Consider the following 15,637-nt stretch of genomic DNA (forward strand, 5'->3'; position numbering starts at 1 on the left):
ACAAGGTGAAAACAAAGCACAGAAAAGCTGTACAGTCCTCATTGAGGGCAAAGATACACACAATTGTTTAAAAAAAAGTAAAAGAGAATCAGAAGGAAGGAGTCGCGTCACCTTAAAAAATAAAGAAATACATAAATAACCTTCACACCGTAATTATTCTGTCTTGTGCTTCCCTTTAAAAAAACCCAAACACGCAGGATGTCGCTTGATTTTTGCATAATTTATTGTAATTATCCAGTATAACGAACAGGTCCAGTGATTAACGAGAGATCCGTGTTTTTGAACACTGTCAGAAAAATTGACCTCCTCAGAGGCCCTTCACCCCCCCCCCCCCCCCCCCCCCCCCCCCCCCCCCCACCCCCCACACACAAAAGAGACATGCACGTGTCTAACAAGATGTTTTTTGTCGCTTTTTTTGTTAGAAAAGAAGAAGAAGATATTAGTGCTGCACAGTTTTCTGCAGAGGTGTTAGTTACATCAGCAAGGCTGCAGAGAAGAACAGGCCGGGATGACGAGCACGCGGGACGGTTCCGGTTGGGGTCGGATCACCGACAAATAATACTGACAACTTTGTTTCTGAGGTCAAACCGCACATCAAGAGGATGAGACAGCAACAGAGGAAAAAGGGTTTTCAGCGCGGGTTTGCATATTTCCCATGATTAGAGCAGCTCGCTCCACACAACAGTAAATACTGGTTGGGTTCTGTTAGCGGTGCGGGCCCGACTACGGCTAAATGGGTCTGGATTGAGGCTCCAAAGCTAATCTACACAGTTCTAATGGGGCTAGCGCGCAGCGGAAAGTGCTGCGCAACAGGAACGGCGCTCAGCCGAGCGGTCAAACCCTCTAGAATGATCATATCACAGACACATCAAGCAGTTTTCACGCCTCAACATCACAACAGTGTTTTGTTTTTTTAGGAAATCGCGTCACCACTCCACAAACCACTGGCTCAGGTACGTAAAGTCACACAGGTTAGTCTATAGATCCCCCCCCCCCATGCAAATACCAAAAATACTCCACCCTGCTGCATTAAAACCCTGTTCGCCACTCCGACATCGGCGCCATTGCTGTTATTTATTCACTCATGTGGCAGGTAGCTTTGGTATCTAACTCACGTACGGGCGCTCGCGCCCGGGTGTTGCTAGGTAACGAAGAGAAATCAATAAATCTGTCGAAAAGCAATGAAGTCAAAGTAAGCTGAGAGAGGTTGCTGAGAAATGTTTGGGTTTTTTCTTTCTTTTGCAGAAAAAGCTCAGGAGGTGATTAAAATCAGCAGATTTTAGCTGCTGGAGCATCATGAAAAGCATCTAAATGGTATTTTTTTAAATATATTTCCTAAGATTTAATGTTCCTTAAACTGCTGATGGACGTCTGATTTTCCCAGATTCCTAACGTAGAATATTTAGTTCAGCTGCTGCTCAGTCTCTGCTCGACTTGTTGCTGATGCGAGGCGGCGCTCAGGTGGGAGGGCGTTTGGGTCGACGGGTCACTCTGAACACTGAGAGGCTGGAGGCTGGTGGCGGCGTCCTAGTGGGGCAGCGGCACCAGCGTATCCACGTAGTTGATGGGGAAAAAGCCGGAGTTTCCGTGCAGCATCCCCTCGAACCAGTTGTCATCGATCTTGTTGGTCAGGGTGATGATGTCGCCCTCCTTGAAGCCTAGCTCACCTTCGTTCTCGGGGTCGAAGTCGTAGAGGGCGCGGCAGCAGGGCTGATCCATCGGAGCTGAGCGGGAGACACCAGGAGAACGGTGAAGCGGGACGGGGCCGCCCAGACCCAGTCCTCGGGGGCCGCGATCCTCCAGGACTGGGTCTGGATATTAATGACCGGAATAAACGAGGTGTGAGATGCTCACCTGGAGATCTGGCTGGAAGAGCAAACGCAGGCAGGAGGAGCAAAACAGAGACAAACGTGAGTTCCCGGAAGTCACAAAACGTCTCATTTAGCATTGAAACGCGACGCACGGAGAAGATAGTTTAACATTTTGGGAAATCAATCGTTTCTTTCTGTTGAAAAATAGCGTTTCCTGTCGGAGAAGCTTCCCAGAATGCTGAACTGATCCTCAGACACCGAGTAAAGAAACGGGCGGAGGCAAAGGAGAAAGCAGAGATTAGACAGAAGCAGGACGGCGGCCACGGAAGCAGACTGAGGTCCACAGATCCACTGAAAGAAGTAAGAAGGGCGGAGGAGAGAGTTTGCTCCTCTTCCCAAGCCGCCGGCGCTCACCTGGAGATCTCGCTGCAAAGGAGGGAGAAGAGAAACATCAAAGTGAACAAAGCGTTCGGAGGCAGCGTGTAAGACGGGCGAGTGATGAGGCGACGGATGAGAACAGAAGGTCACTGAACAAAAGCAGAATAAAACGCAGGTTAGACGACGAACGGCGGGCGGGGGGGGGGGGGGGGGGGGGCGCTCGTCTGCCGTTGGCCGTTTCTGGAGGTCTGAGAGGACGGCGCCAACGGGAAAGAGCGAGTGACAGAGAATGAACCAAAACAGGTGGTGGTGGTGGTGGTGGGGTGGTGGTGGTGGTGGGGGGGGGGTGATGGAGAGATAACGCTGTATCTCTGGGGGGGTCACGTTTTTTTTTCTCACCTGGAGACCTTGCTGCAAAAGGGGGAGGAGGAGGGGCGGGAAGAGAGCAGCGGAGGAGGGTTTTAAAATGAGCGTAAAACGATAAGGAATGAGTGGAACGTCGACAGAGGGTGGAGCTGGCTCACCTGGAGACCGCGCACCTGAAATAACACAACGACAACCTTGACGTTAGGAGCCACGCGTGGGGATTCCATTCATTCACTCTTTCCCTCAACATCTCGGCTGAAGCCGCTTTATCCGAGCCCCTTTGCACGCGTATGTGTGGCGCTAACACATGCTAATGCTAACGCTACTGTTTAAATAAAGGTTGCCCTGCACGCCACTGGGGACAATCTGCCCCAGAACCAGTCTGAGTGCATGTTTGTGACACTGGGGTCGCGGGATCAGGGTCACACCTGGGGAGCGGGCGCCGTGGATCCCTCCGTTGTGGTTCTCGCTGATGGAGAAGTCCAGAGACGTGCGCGGTTTCGGAGCGAACTCCTTCCGTGGTTTGCCTGAGGCTTCTCTTATTCTGCGGAGTGTAAAACGTGATCCCTCAACAAACAAGTGGAATCATGAGAGAATTCTGCGTGTTATTGTAGCTAAACCAGCTAATCCGGGTAAACAGGAGCACTGACCGCTCATCGATCTTGCTGGAGAGCTGCGTGAGGATCTCAGCGGAGCGGCTGTGGTACTCCAGCTGAGCCTGGACCAGCGCGGCCAGCTGACTCACCTGCTCGATCTGAGGAAAACCGACACCGGGAGGTCCGTTACCGGCTCCGAGCTCATGCTAATGAGCTTTAGCTCCTGCGCCAAGGCTACATCAGCATTGTGTGTATGAGGGGACGAGGTGGGCTTACGTCACACTCCAGCAGGTTGAACATGCTCTGCTCAGCAATCTCTTTGGAGTCGTCGAACTTCTCCAGCGCCTGCTTGAGCTCGTCCTCGGTCACCTTCCCCTGACGCTTCTTCTTGTAATCAAAGTCCAGACGACGACCCTCCAGCTTCTTCAGGTGATGCTGCGACGGGACACCAAATCAAAGTCAATGAGAAAATCCTCCCCGGCCCACGTTCTTTCCTTCTCACCTGAATCTCTTTCAGGTCCTTTTCGTGGAGGTTCTGCAGCGGATCGATGAAGTTCTGCTTCACCTCCATGTCCAGGGCGTCCTTCACCTCCCCCAGCTCACGCATGGCTTCCCCGATGTCCACCAGAGCGAGACCTTGAAGGACAAAAGCGCGTTTAGCCTCCCGGCTGAGATTAGCGTCTGCGGCTTTCTCCTTTGTTTGAACTCGGTGCAAAACAAACTTCAGGCACCTTGTTAAAAATAGACCTGGACGCCCGCGAGGGAGTCACATGATCCCGCCTCGTTCTTGTGAGGCATAAAAGACGTCTCTTTGATAATCTGCCACAGCTCACCAAAGCTGGATTCTTCTCCGAGCTCCCGGCCGAACTTCTGCATGGACTCCCCGAGGATGGCCTCGGTCTGGGTGTAGCCGGGACCCTTCTCCTGACCCCTCATACGAGACATGGAGTTCATCATGCTCATCTTAGCTCGGGTGGCTGCGGGACAAAGACAGCGCATTCGGGCTGGAGCTGGTTCTGTGGACGCATGTGTGTTTGTCCAAAGAGAGTTTTGTTTTGTCACCTGGGTTCGGCTGCAGGTACTCGGTGGTCTTGGTCATGATGTCCAACACTGCCCGAGACGTGGTGTCCACCCTCTGGAAGTGGGGAGACAGGAGAGCCGAGGTGAGAGGGTCAATGACTAGAGACGCATCTAAGAAGCAAATATTGAGACTTTTGTCCTCGGTGGGGAGGATTCAGCCTTGCCTTTTCCATTTCAGTGAAGTCATCGTCGAGCTTCGTTCCCTCAGCCCCGCCGACCTTCTCGCTCACTTTCTGCAAAAGAGACCCCAAAAACAACGCGTCAGCCTCGGAGTTTCACCGTCTAAGATTTAATCTATTGAATCTAATCTTTCATTTTCCCTCTGAGACTGAGTAAAACATGCTAACGTGAACGTGAGCTTGTGCAACTACAGTATGCGGACACTAGGGGGAGTATGAGCCGCTACATGCTAACGGTCCTCATTAGACTGGGAAACGTTCTCCAAGCAGGGGCATCAAGAGCAAAATCCCCCTGGCTGCTGTCCTCTCTCTCTCTCTCTCTCCCTCACACACACACACACACACACACACACACAATGATGCTAAAACAGTTACTTCCATCAACCAGCTCTTGGCGGCGATGCCACCAGATGGCTGGAGGGGGCAGCCTTCTGACACAATCAGGGCAGGCGGCGGACAACGAGGTTCTGGAGGATGTCAGGAGCAACAGAAGCAGCCCCTCCTCCAGCAAAACCATCAGGGTTTGCTCTCTTTGGGGCCACACGCCAGACTGTTCGTGAACTGGCGGCTGAAAAGGCGGCTGAGTGCGACCAGCAGCGGGTAAATGAACCAGTTAAAGCGAGATGTGCGGAGGCGTGACGTGATGATGTCAGCGTGGGCGGCGGCTTAAGCCTGAGCCCGTGACAGTAGTTTCTGCAATGTAAGACTTCCTGAGGATCGCTGCTCTGAGTCATCTAACAGCAAAGTCTCCTCTGATCCCACTTAGCAGGAAGCTCAAACATCGTGACAGCACACACACACACACGCACACACACACACACACACACACACACACACACACACACACACACACTCAGAATCTGTAACTTTCAGTCCATGCTGCCATCTCAGCTTTGATCTTGAGAAACAAAGCCGGAATCAAAGACGTCTCCTAATTTGGCGTCCGAGCGCCATCGGAAACACGGGCTGTCATCGCCGCGCTCACACCTGGGACGCCAACGGCGCCGCACATCATTACAGCTATTTTTAGACGTTTGCAGAGCCAGAACGCTGCCTTTTAGACGCTAAATCTCCCACAGTCACGTCAGCCAAGCGAGGCCTGTGAATAATTGAGGAGCCCACCAACATCAAAGGGAGATGCTCAGTCAGATATAATTTATTCCACAGAATTCTCCAACCTGAGAGGTTCAATTCCAGAGACTTTTGATGAAAAGTGGAATTGCTGACCCACACTCACAGCCTTTGAGGCTGCTTTCTTTCTTTTTAGTTCAGAGAAAGTGCAATTTATTAAAGCTAAGTGAAGGCGTCGGACCCTGCGGGGGCACGTCTGGGTCCTGAGGGAGCGACGGTGATAAAAAGCAGGAAGGAAAAGGCGAGTTGGTGTCCGACAGCCGTCGCCGCGGCACCCTCTGGATGCTGGAGTGTGACGGCTGTACGTGATGAAGAGCTGGAGGAGAATCCTGTCACGACTGAATATGCAAGAGTGGAGGAAGGGCTAACCCCCCCCCCCCAGAGAACCCATCTCCTCTCCTCATCTCCTCATTGCTCGTGCTTCATCTCCACCAACCCGTCCTCTCTTCCAGAGGACACCCCAAGGTGATCCGCGCAGAGGCGGCCAGAACTGAACCTTATATGGATTAAACAAAAAGGGAAAAAAAAAACTGCTCCTGGCTGCCAGGAAGTGGTCACAGTGGAGTGATGTCAGAGGCCTCTACGTCACCCCCAGAAGGCTGCGTGGACCTATTTTCAGCTTGTGACCCTCCCGAAGCTGCTTTTATATTCAAGGCTGCTTCTGAGTCCTGGGTCCTGTTTCACCATCTGAGGAATAAACGGACGGAAGCCGACGGCTGAGCGGTTAAGACGAGCGCTCATCCTTCAAATGCCGTGTTTCCTCGCCGCTGGTCAGCGTCTGAGGGGGGAGCGTGCGCTGGGGACGCAGAGGACCTTCCGTTAGCCATGTCCAGGGGGCCACTTCTCGCCCCTCTGACTGCGAGACAGGAGAGATGCCCTCATGTTTCACCCTGACACGCCCAGCGAAACGGGGATCCAGAAAACGAACCTTTCAGGTCCGATTCACGGTTTCTCCCTTATTCCCCTTTTCTCTTCCACCCACAGCGGCACTAATGGAAGCGGATTAAAGAGATGTGCAGAAAATAGCGTGGAGGCCTTGTCAAAGGCTGCAGGCCGTCCTCGCCGCTCATCCCCAACTCTCCCACATCATTCCAGGGGTCATCCTGTCCTCGCCTGCCCCCACCGGACCCTTTAAAAGCACCGACGGAGCCGCTGGAGAGCAACGCAGCTCTGATCCTGACATAACACCTGATGCTGTACATTCAGTTAATCACCTGCTAAAGAATTCAACTGCTTAAAATAGTCTGGAATGATCAGGGAAGCACAGCTACTGGTCTGCTCCAGTTTACATCCAACCAGGGGCTCAACCTCCCTTTACAAGGAAATTCCCTGAACCTTAATCTGTTTATCATAGCGCTGGAGGGGGGTTTAATCTGAAGAAACGATGCTGCCTCGGCAGAAACCCAACCTGAAATCGTGAGAGCGTAAAGACATCAGCGGCTAATGCTATTAAAGAGGTGAGGAAGAGACGCGCCCCAGACATAAAAAGTGTCTGATGTCCAGGATTAGAGCGCCCTCTCCAAGCCCAGAGCTGCAGAATCAATAATCCATCACGACTACACAGAGGCTGGAATCAGACACCTGTACCATTCGATGCAGTTATTTATACTCCTAAAATGTCGATGGAAAAGGTTTTTTTCCCAGTTAAAGTTCTTCTCCATCCGCTCTTCAGTGAAAACATGCTCGAATCGCACCTTCGGCAGTTAGATCAACACGCAATTTTTCCCGCCAGAGAAAGCAATTTCCAGGAAAATAAGGCCGGTTGATGCTGAGTGACGACGCGCTCTGGCCGGAGGCGATCATTTTAGTCGCCTCCTGCATCTAGAGCCCATCACAGCGGTTAAAGTGTGATGCTAGCGCACGACGCTAACGTCCCCGGCGTGATCTCGTGCCACATCGTCCGCCGAGCGTTATTTTCTGTCACAAACGCACTGCTAGCTGTTAGCATCGGTCACATGGCGCCCAATGTGAGTCAGTGGAGGAGTTTGCTGCCTGCTGCCGATCTCCACCAGCCCCTCCTCCTCCTCTCTGGCTCACTGGCGTAATCCTGGCCGGGCACACGGAGGGCCGCGCTTTAAATACGCCCTGGGTGGAGGAGGGAGATTAAAAATGACAGGGGTGATTAGCGAGGCTATTAGGAGGACGGCTCCTGCTTCTGGACAATAACGGAAGGATCTGACTATTCCTGACGGCATTAAAACGTCCCTGCGCTGCACTTTAAGAGTCCACAATGTTAGCGTGTGGCGCTAGTCCTAAAAACAATGGTGGCGGAGGTCCTTGCGAGGGTTTTATTCCCATAATAGATCCCTGAATACCTTTTTAGGATTACACCTTCAGTATTAAATAAAGGTCCTCCGTTACTTAAGAAAGCATCCAGGAACACATCAGCTGATCCCGTCTGCCCGGATCACTGGAGTCTATTAAGGACAAAGGAACTACAAACCTTGACCTACCAGTGAGTTTATCACCCTGTCGGGACTTTCGTTTACATGTTTGTTTAACCACAAGGTGGCGATGTGGGTAGTTTTAGAACAACGGAATTTACCGACTTTTTGATATTTAGAGTTTGAATTGTTTGATTAGATCAGACATGCTCTCACGGGATCCTGGAAAAATGATTTATTTTGAACTCCTGGTGTCCAACGCATCATTCTGGCCCGACTGCTGCTGTAATCCCGTGGGTCATCCAGGTGGCGTCGGAGAGGACGGAGGACGTCGTCTCAACCGTGGCGCCGCCGAAGCGGTCGTGGATTTTAGCCCAGACGGGGACACATCAGACTGGATTAGCACCAGAGCGGGGTGGGGGTGCGTCCTCTGTCCTCACCAGCATCAGCCCACTGGTTGGCTATGCTGCTTCACTGACCTCTAATATCCCTGTGTGTGTGTGTGTGTGTGTGTGGGGGGGGGGGGCTGTGACCACCGTAATCTGTTTGGAAACCAGCTCTTATGTAACAGTGGAGTCTGCAGCCGAGCAGGAAGGTGAGGGGGACGCCAGCTGGCGTGTGTTTGCATTCAGGGACGGCGTGCACGGGACACAAACGAGGCGTGCACGGGCCACAACATCAGTATTTTAACGAGGCATCGCAGCTCCTGTCCTCTTGGACGCTTCCTGAACGTTGCTCTGGTGGCACCTCCCGCGGTTCTCCTCAGGAACCACGAGAACGTGCGAAAGGCTTGTCAGCACCTCCCGCCTCCATCTTGTGTTCACTCTGCTGCTTTTGTTCGTGGTGGTTTTGGTGGGACTTTGTCCTCCTCCTTTAACTGCATAAGTGATCACTTTAACTGGAAATTTCGCCATTTAAACTGGAATTTTCTGCCATTTTACTGGACACTTTCTTTGACTTTCTTGTTGGCTTTGTTCGATCTGAATTCCAACTCTGCCCAACATTTTCCTTCAGGTTTAATCAAGTCATTGGTACGGTGCCAAATATCAGCTATCTAACATTAAACTTGAAATATATACTAAGAACAACACCCAAAAAAACCTCCTGGTTCACAATAAGCAACAGAAATATAGAAAGAACCCTCATAAATGTCGACCAGTGAAGCCTGGACTGTGGGGGAGGAACAGCACCTTCTGCATAAACTGAACGTCGGAGCGTTAACAGACCCTGAACTCAACACGCAGCCTCCAGCCGCACAAAAGCAGATTTATTATCTTTGCTGATGAAGACAAACGAGCCCTCCTCCTCCCTCCAACTGCGGCCGCCGCGGCGCGACGGCGGAATAATGATTCGAGGGAATCGAACGGCCGAGCTTCCAGATCCAAATCAATACGGGGACACGGAAAAAAAAGGAAAGCTGGACGCGCAGAGACCCAAAGACTGAATTTCCATCTTTAAATGAACGATATGGATGTATGCGAGCACGTGTGATGCGTCCAGAGAAGAATGAAGCGGCGCCACGTCCTCCAGCGGATATCGACTTCCTGCTTCACATCCCATAATACTGATGGATACCATTAAGCCTCATTTCTAAGGTGCAGAGTAAAGATCTGGATAGTAGGAGTGTGTTACATGTACAGAACCAATATATACATCACCATAGTCTGATTATATGGGTTTAATGCATAAAAATCTATAACATGAACGAATGTCAAGTGTGGGTCACATGGTACGCGGTCACATGGCGGCGCGGTCACATGGTACGATCCGGTGGCCTGCTCCGGCACATGCGGCACGTTTTGGAGATTAGTGATTCAGAGTCCACACGACTACGATATGATACGAAGTCATGGCGCTCCGATTAATCCCGGCATAATCCCTGACGTGGCGCTCGGCCTGAGAGGAGCAGTCCCAGCGCGCCCCCTCACCCCCACCCCCCAGGCTGAGGACGCATCCGCCCCTTATCCCGCTTCATCCCCCGACCGTGCCAGTCCAGAAACTGGGAACGCTGGCGGGCGGGTCTGGAGGAAGCTCCAGCTCCCCCCTCTATGGGACTCTCACGCCTTCCCGTCTCACTGCTCTGCCGCCTCCGCTCGGGGGTCAAAGGTCATGAGCGTAGGCGCAACCGTCCACATCCACCCTCACAAAGCGCCAGGTGAGGCCCGCGAATCCCGATCCTCGGCTCTCTAGGTTCCGATTGGCCCGTGTCGCAGGATTCTGGGAAATGGATTTGAGTTGCACTGGTGTGACCTGATCTCCGAGCCCGTTTACCCGGCCATAAAAGTCCGATCCGTATCTGATTTCTGGGGTCATCGGGGGTTACGCAACAGCCGAAGGTGACACTGTTTTACCATCATCACTACGATGTGGAAAGATGATGGAAGGACCTACAACCGATCCGTTCGTCCGTCTGCACGACCTCTGAGATCTTAGAGTGAGATCATTTCTCCTGCTGCAGCTGCTGTGGAATGTGGCCAGAATATTTATATTATATATATTATATTTATATTATATTCTGTGTGCTGATTACTGGTGCTGGAAGGGACGGAGGGAGGAGGAGGAGGAACAGGGAAGAGGAAAAGCACAGCGGAGATCAAAGGATCAAAGCTCAGTAAGCAAAGGCTCAGACTATTCAAACAGAAATGCTGATTCCCGTCTCTTCTGGGTGAGGACGTTCCAATGAGTTCAGCTCAGCCGAGCTTTCATTCGTATGGCGCCCACAGCGTCCGACCCAAAATAGTCCCGTCCGTCTGTCATTCACCCCTGACGTCCCAACGCAGACGGGGCGGTTTTCCAGCTCCGGGCGGAGGCATGCGCGCTCCCGGTGAGCAGGGAAACCAGGCATTAAAAATCAATCCTACAGTGGGAAATAACAATGGAGCCTTAGAAACAAACTTTCTGGGGTGATTCCGTCACACCCTCCTTCCTGCCGCCACCCCCCCCAACACACACACACACACACACACACACGCACACACACACCCACACACACACACACACACACACACACACACACACGTCTGTTATCTCCCAGCTGGATCTGCACTGCAGGCCTGCAGAGGATCTGTGCTGGATGAGTCACACACTCGCAATCTGCTGCCCCCACCCCCCCCCACCCCCACCCCCACCCCCACCCCCCCGCCGGCATCCAGGAACCTCGCTGCTGACCACGCGCACGAAGGCACGCATGCACGCATGCACGCACGTGCACCTGCGGGACGCACACGGGGCTGTTTTCTGATGAAGTCTAAAGGTAGAGTTGCTTTTAAGAGCACACACACACACACACACACACACACACACACACACACACACACACACACACACACCAGGGAGGTCTCTGCAGAAAGGGGGATTTACTTCAGTGAATCACGAGTCTGCACAAAGGAGAGAGGAACGTGAAGCGGATATTAGCATTCAGCACACACAGAGGGAACCCTCGGCTCACACCAAGGCCCACGACCAATAAAGGATCTCTGCTCCACTCTCTGACAACTAGAGAATCGAATCCGTTAACGCCTCTGCAGGAAGAAGCGATGGAAAACAAGATGGCTGCCAGGAAGTCCCTGCCGATCCTTCCTTGGGAGGAGACCCACGCAGGGAAAACAGACAAAAGGAGGAATTCTTGCAGCATCGTGGGTCAATTCTTCAATTTCCGGCTGCATTTTTACCAGAATAAGTCAAAAAAACAATCTCTTCACCCCCTGGAAACGTGTCTCCGCCAACAGCCTGTGTTTAATTAAGGTTTCTGGACACCGGCGGCCAGTCCAGATCCCCTCCGCCCAGATAAGTGAGGCTTCCTGCAGCTCTGGGATTGAGCACTGACTCTCGCCAGGGGAACAGAACCTCAACGGAATCTGCTGTGCACGTGACTCATCTGCCTGGAGGTGTAAATGCATCACCTGTGACAGGACTGATCTTTACAGAAGTGTAGAAAAAAGCTACGTGGGCATAAATAAAGAATTAAACTCATATTTATTTACAAGTGTTTAGTGGGTTCGCATGAACTTCGCCCTTCATGGTCTGTGCTTCCAGTTTTTTTATGAATAGACTGTTTATTAAGCCTCTCTATCACCCCAACGTCCTTGGTGGGGACACAGAGAGAGAGAGGGAGGGAGAGAGAGGGAGAGAGACATAGAGAGAGAGGGAGAGAGAGAGAGAGAGATGATGTCTATTAACTGAAATGTGACTGCACTCGGTTGCAATAAATTACATAAAATGGACATGAGGCTACACTGATGTTGTCAGAGCACGTGCGGGGGGCATGCGTGCGTGAGAATGTCCCCTCCCAGGTGTCCTGTGCTCCACACAAGGCTGCCCATGTTATCAGCAAAGAGAAACCCGAGGACGCGGATCGGTGCACCTGATGTTCACGAGGCTGCAGCCTCTAATTTCAGAGGTTATCGGCTGCAGCACAACCTGCCTTTTACTTAAAAACTTCACTAAAACAGCCCAGGAAATGAGAAGTATAAATCCAAGAGAATTTGTTAGCACTGTCTCACCCCCTCTTCCTGCGCGTGCGCGCGCATGTATGTGTGGGTGCTGGTATTTGACAGCCAGATTGGTGTAAATCTGGACTCGGATTACAGGACTGTGGCACAATAACAGAGGGGTTAAAGGAGCCTTCTGCCACTGGGAGGTTGTATTTATGTATGTATGTGTGTGTGTGTGTGTGTGTGTGCTGAATGAATCACAACAGAAGGCTGCAATAGCACGCGCGAGACCGTGCGCAGCTCCGACCACAGCGGAATAACTAAAGCTGCACAGCAGTGGCTGGTTCAGGCCTCCTGGCTGCATGTTCACACTCTGGCATCTCTTCATACGTGCACACCGGAAGTCACATCGCTGCACGCGTGATCACACGTACGAACGCTTGCGCAGCAGCGACTGTCACACACGGAGATGCATTTGAGGCAATGAGGAACATCTGCGGCGGGGGGGCTAATGGGCTTTAATGGTCTCATCATGCAGAATTAGCACAATCTGTGAGGCGAGCTAACTGTCCCCTGCTAACTGCTGTCCACAATCTAAGCCTGATAAATCTGAGACGTTTGAGGTTTGGCCTGATTTTACATCCATGAGGGCGACTCTGCAGGAGTCCTGTAGTTGTTATGGTCGCGACCACATACGGGCACAGAAGTTAAAAGGCTTAGTAGCAATTTTGGATTCTGATTCTGGGTTGAAAATCCACATTTGCTGTTATTGTCCACGTGTCTTCCACCTCTGTTGTATTTTAACGGGTCTTTGGTGGTGACTGTCGGGGGTTAGATATTTAAATAACGTGGATAAAGATGACCTTTAAGGATGTCAGTCGACGTATCCAGGAATTTAGCTCCGATGTTGCAAAACTGATGGATTATATAAAATGAGAGTAAATAAAGTATGGCTTTAAAGCCTTTTTGTCTGTTCTAGGCTCCTGTAGAAACATGGCAGAGCCATGGAGGGGGGACCCCCGACTGTAAAAACAACTATTTTACACCTCAACTGTCCCAAAATTATGCTTTTTTTAAGATGATGATTTAAAAAAGCTGAATATTTAAACAAAATCCAACTAACTAAATTCCACACACTGACCACACCCATGACCAGGCACAAGGAGAGCAGAGGAATAACCCTTTTAACCACATTAAAGTGTATGTCTATGTGTGTGTGTGTGTGTGAGGGGGGGGGGGGGGGGGGGTCGAGGTGGGCCCCCGCTAATAATTCATGAAACGTCACTTTCCTGGGCGGCCTCGGCCAGTTTGCGCGCATCACGTGGTCTCACCTCCACCGTGTGTCCTAACCTGACAGGCTTAAATCACCTGAATGCCCCCCCCCCCCCCCCCCCCCCCCCCCACCTTTGCGGGGCGGAGGGGCCACGATTTATTTAATCACCGATGTCCCGGGATGGGCGTTAAATGCGTTTAGAGGGCGGCGGGGTCATGGCGTGCGGTCCCTGCTCTGCTCGGAGAGGATTTCCGCACTTAACGATTGCATAACGGAGTTCCCGCTGAGGGAACCGCTGATTTAAATCTTCCTCCATTCCAGGGAACAACTTGCGCAGTCAGCGCGAGCGGCCGTCATGCTCTGCGGCTCGGTGGTTGTTTCCCCCCTCCTCGGAATGTCATCTGAAGGGTATGTGAGAGGAACTGACGTCCCCCTCCATCATGCCACCTGCCTCCCTGACACAGAAATACCCGCGATGCGGGAACATCAGCGCGCTCCCGTCGCAGAGATGCTGTTGGTGCAGCGCTGCAGCACGACTCTGCACCCGCGCGCCCGCAGGAAGTGATGCTCAGCCCATAAATCACCATCAACATCTTAAAAACACCCCACGTCCGGTTGCCCCGCGACGAAAGGACCTCTTAGACCCGGTGCTGGTCGAGCTCTTACCTGAGTGGCTTTGTGGAATTGCTTCTTCAGCCCCGCTACAGACATGGTCGCTACACGGTGATTCGAGCCGAGAAAAGGAAACCGCTTCTGTCGGGGAGGGGGGGGACCTCGGTGCTGCTGGCTGCTGAAGGTGATCTACAGTCCTGCCTACGCTCGTCTTCACCGGAGGGATCTCCTGTGAGAGAGAGGCTGACTGCGGCTCCGGGCAGGCTATTGGATGATGGAGGCACATGTCTGCAGCGGCGCTGACGTCGGAGCCGTTAAAGTGTCCGCCTCCCCGGCTCAGTCACGGGGGAGGGGGGGGGGGGGGGTTAGGACGGGGACAGAGCTGGGGACAGAGCCGGGGACAGAGCCGGGGACAGGACGAGACCCCGGGATCCCCTGGAATGGAAACAATACCTGATAAAGATGGAGAAGACGCGCGAGCGTTTCAGCACTCTGGACAGCACCGGCTTTTCCTCGCGCATCAACACGCGCGCGCGCGCGGAACACTGGTGGCGTCACCACACATTTAAATATAAACGTTTTTCATTTTACTCAATAGAAACTTTAGTAATAAACAGGTCAAATTTCAGGATTTTGGTTCATAAACCAACTATGTCACTCATAGACACGCGTGTAAGGCTTGTGTGCTAAGTTTAGCATCCAAACGTATTCTTTAGTTCCCTTGATTTAAACTATGCATATAAATGTTGCGGCGGGGCCCCCTCCATCGTTAGCTAGCCCCCAACATAAACAGACCTGAGAGAGAACCTTGGCAACTCTCTGGTCAACTAATCCCGTTTGGGCATAGGAATTAAACTTGATTTCTACATGTAAAAACTCAGATGGATCGGAAACACTTGTGGGACACATTTATCCACATGTAGTTTCTCAGAACTAAAATGAACATATCCTTGAAAAACCCTGAAGAGATCCACCTTCCAATAGGCCTCTCAGTACATTTGCACCGACAGAGACTCTTATTATGAACATAAACTCCACTTTTGAGCTTCAGACCAAAGTGAACATAAAACCAGTTCATAACACAAAGCTGCCGAAAAGCTTCCGCAGTGGGAAACATTTCAGTAGATATTTAATAGCACAGCTACTCAGACTGGGTCCAATCTGTCACTGATATTTTTTGGCTGGAGAGATTAGAGGCCTGCGCCAATCTGCAGGCCTAATGCGAGCAATGGCTCCGAGTTAAAGCTAAGAAGTCACCTGCAGACATTCCAACAGCTCAGCAGCAGCCCCTCCACGCCAGATGGTTGGTGCGATTGTGGGGGTGGGGGGGGGGTTCCCGGCAGAGAAGTGTCCCATATGGCGACACGAGTGCCAAAGCTGTGGCTGTAAAACAT

The 15,637-nt window shown here is 51.9% G+C and overlaps 1 protein-coding gene across 8 annotated transcripts; it reads right to left on the reverse strand.

Annotated features, from left to right (window-relative positions):
- Positions 1 to 1,317: 1,317 nt before the first annotated feature.
- On the reverse strand, positions 1,318 to 14,481 carry sh3gl2a (SH3 domain containing GRB2 like 2a, endophilin A1). Of its 8 annotated transcripts, none has more exons than XM_029851328.1 (13): positions 14,298 to 14,481; positions 4,396 to 4,464; positions 4,214 to 4,286; positions 3,985 to 4,128; positions 3,654 to 3,787; positions 3,428 to 3,586; positions 3,206 to 3,309; positions 2,984 to 3,099; positions 2,714 to 2,728; positions 2,589 to 2,600; positions 2,231 to 2,237; positions 1,855 to 1,871; positions 1,318 to 1,724 (listed from the first exon to the last, which is right to left on the reverse strand). In XM_029851328.1, the coding sequence occupies exons 1-13, from the start codon at positions 14,340 to 14,342 to the stop codon at positions 1,528 to 1,530; spliced, it is 1,092 nt and encodes a 363-aa protein (XP_029707188.1). In that variant the 5' UTR covers positions 14,343 to 14,481; the 3' UTR covers positions 1,318 to 1,527. The 8 variants fall into 8 exon arrangements, with proteins under 8 accessions (XP_029707188.1, XP_029707189.1, XP_029707193.1 ...); XM_029851329.1 differs by having other exon boundaries at positions 1,855 to 1,866; positions 2,226 to 2,237; XM_029851333.1 differs by lacking the exon at positions 2,589 to 2,600.
- Between the last annotated feature and the right edge of the window lie 1,156 nt (positions 14,482 to 15,637).

Source organism: Takifugu rubripes, chromosome 17 (genome assembly GCF_901000725.2).
Source record: "Takifugu rubripes chromosome 17, fTakRub1.2, whole genome shotgun sequence".
Taxonomy (NCBI): Eukaryota; Metazoa; Chordata; class Actinopteri; order Tetraodontiformes; family Tetraodontidae; genus Takifugu; species Takifugu rubripes.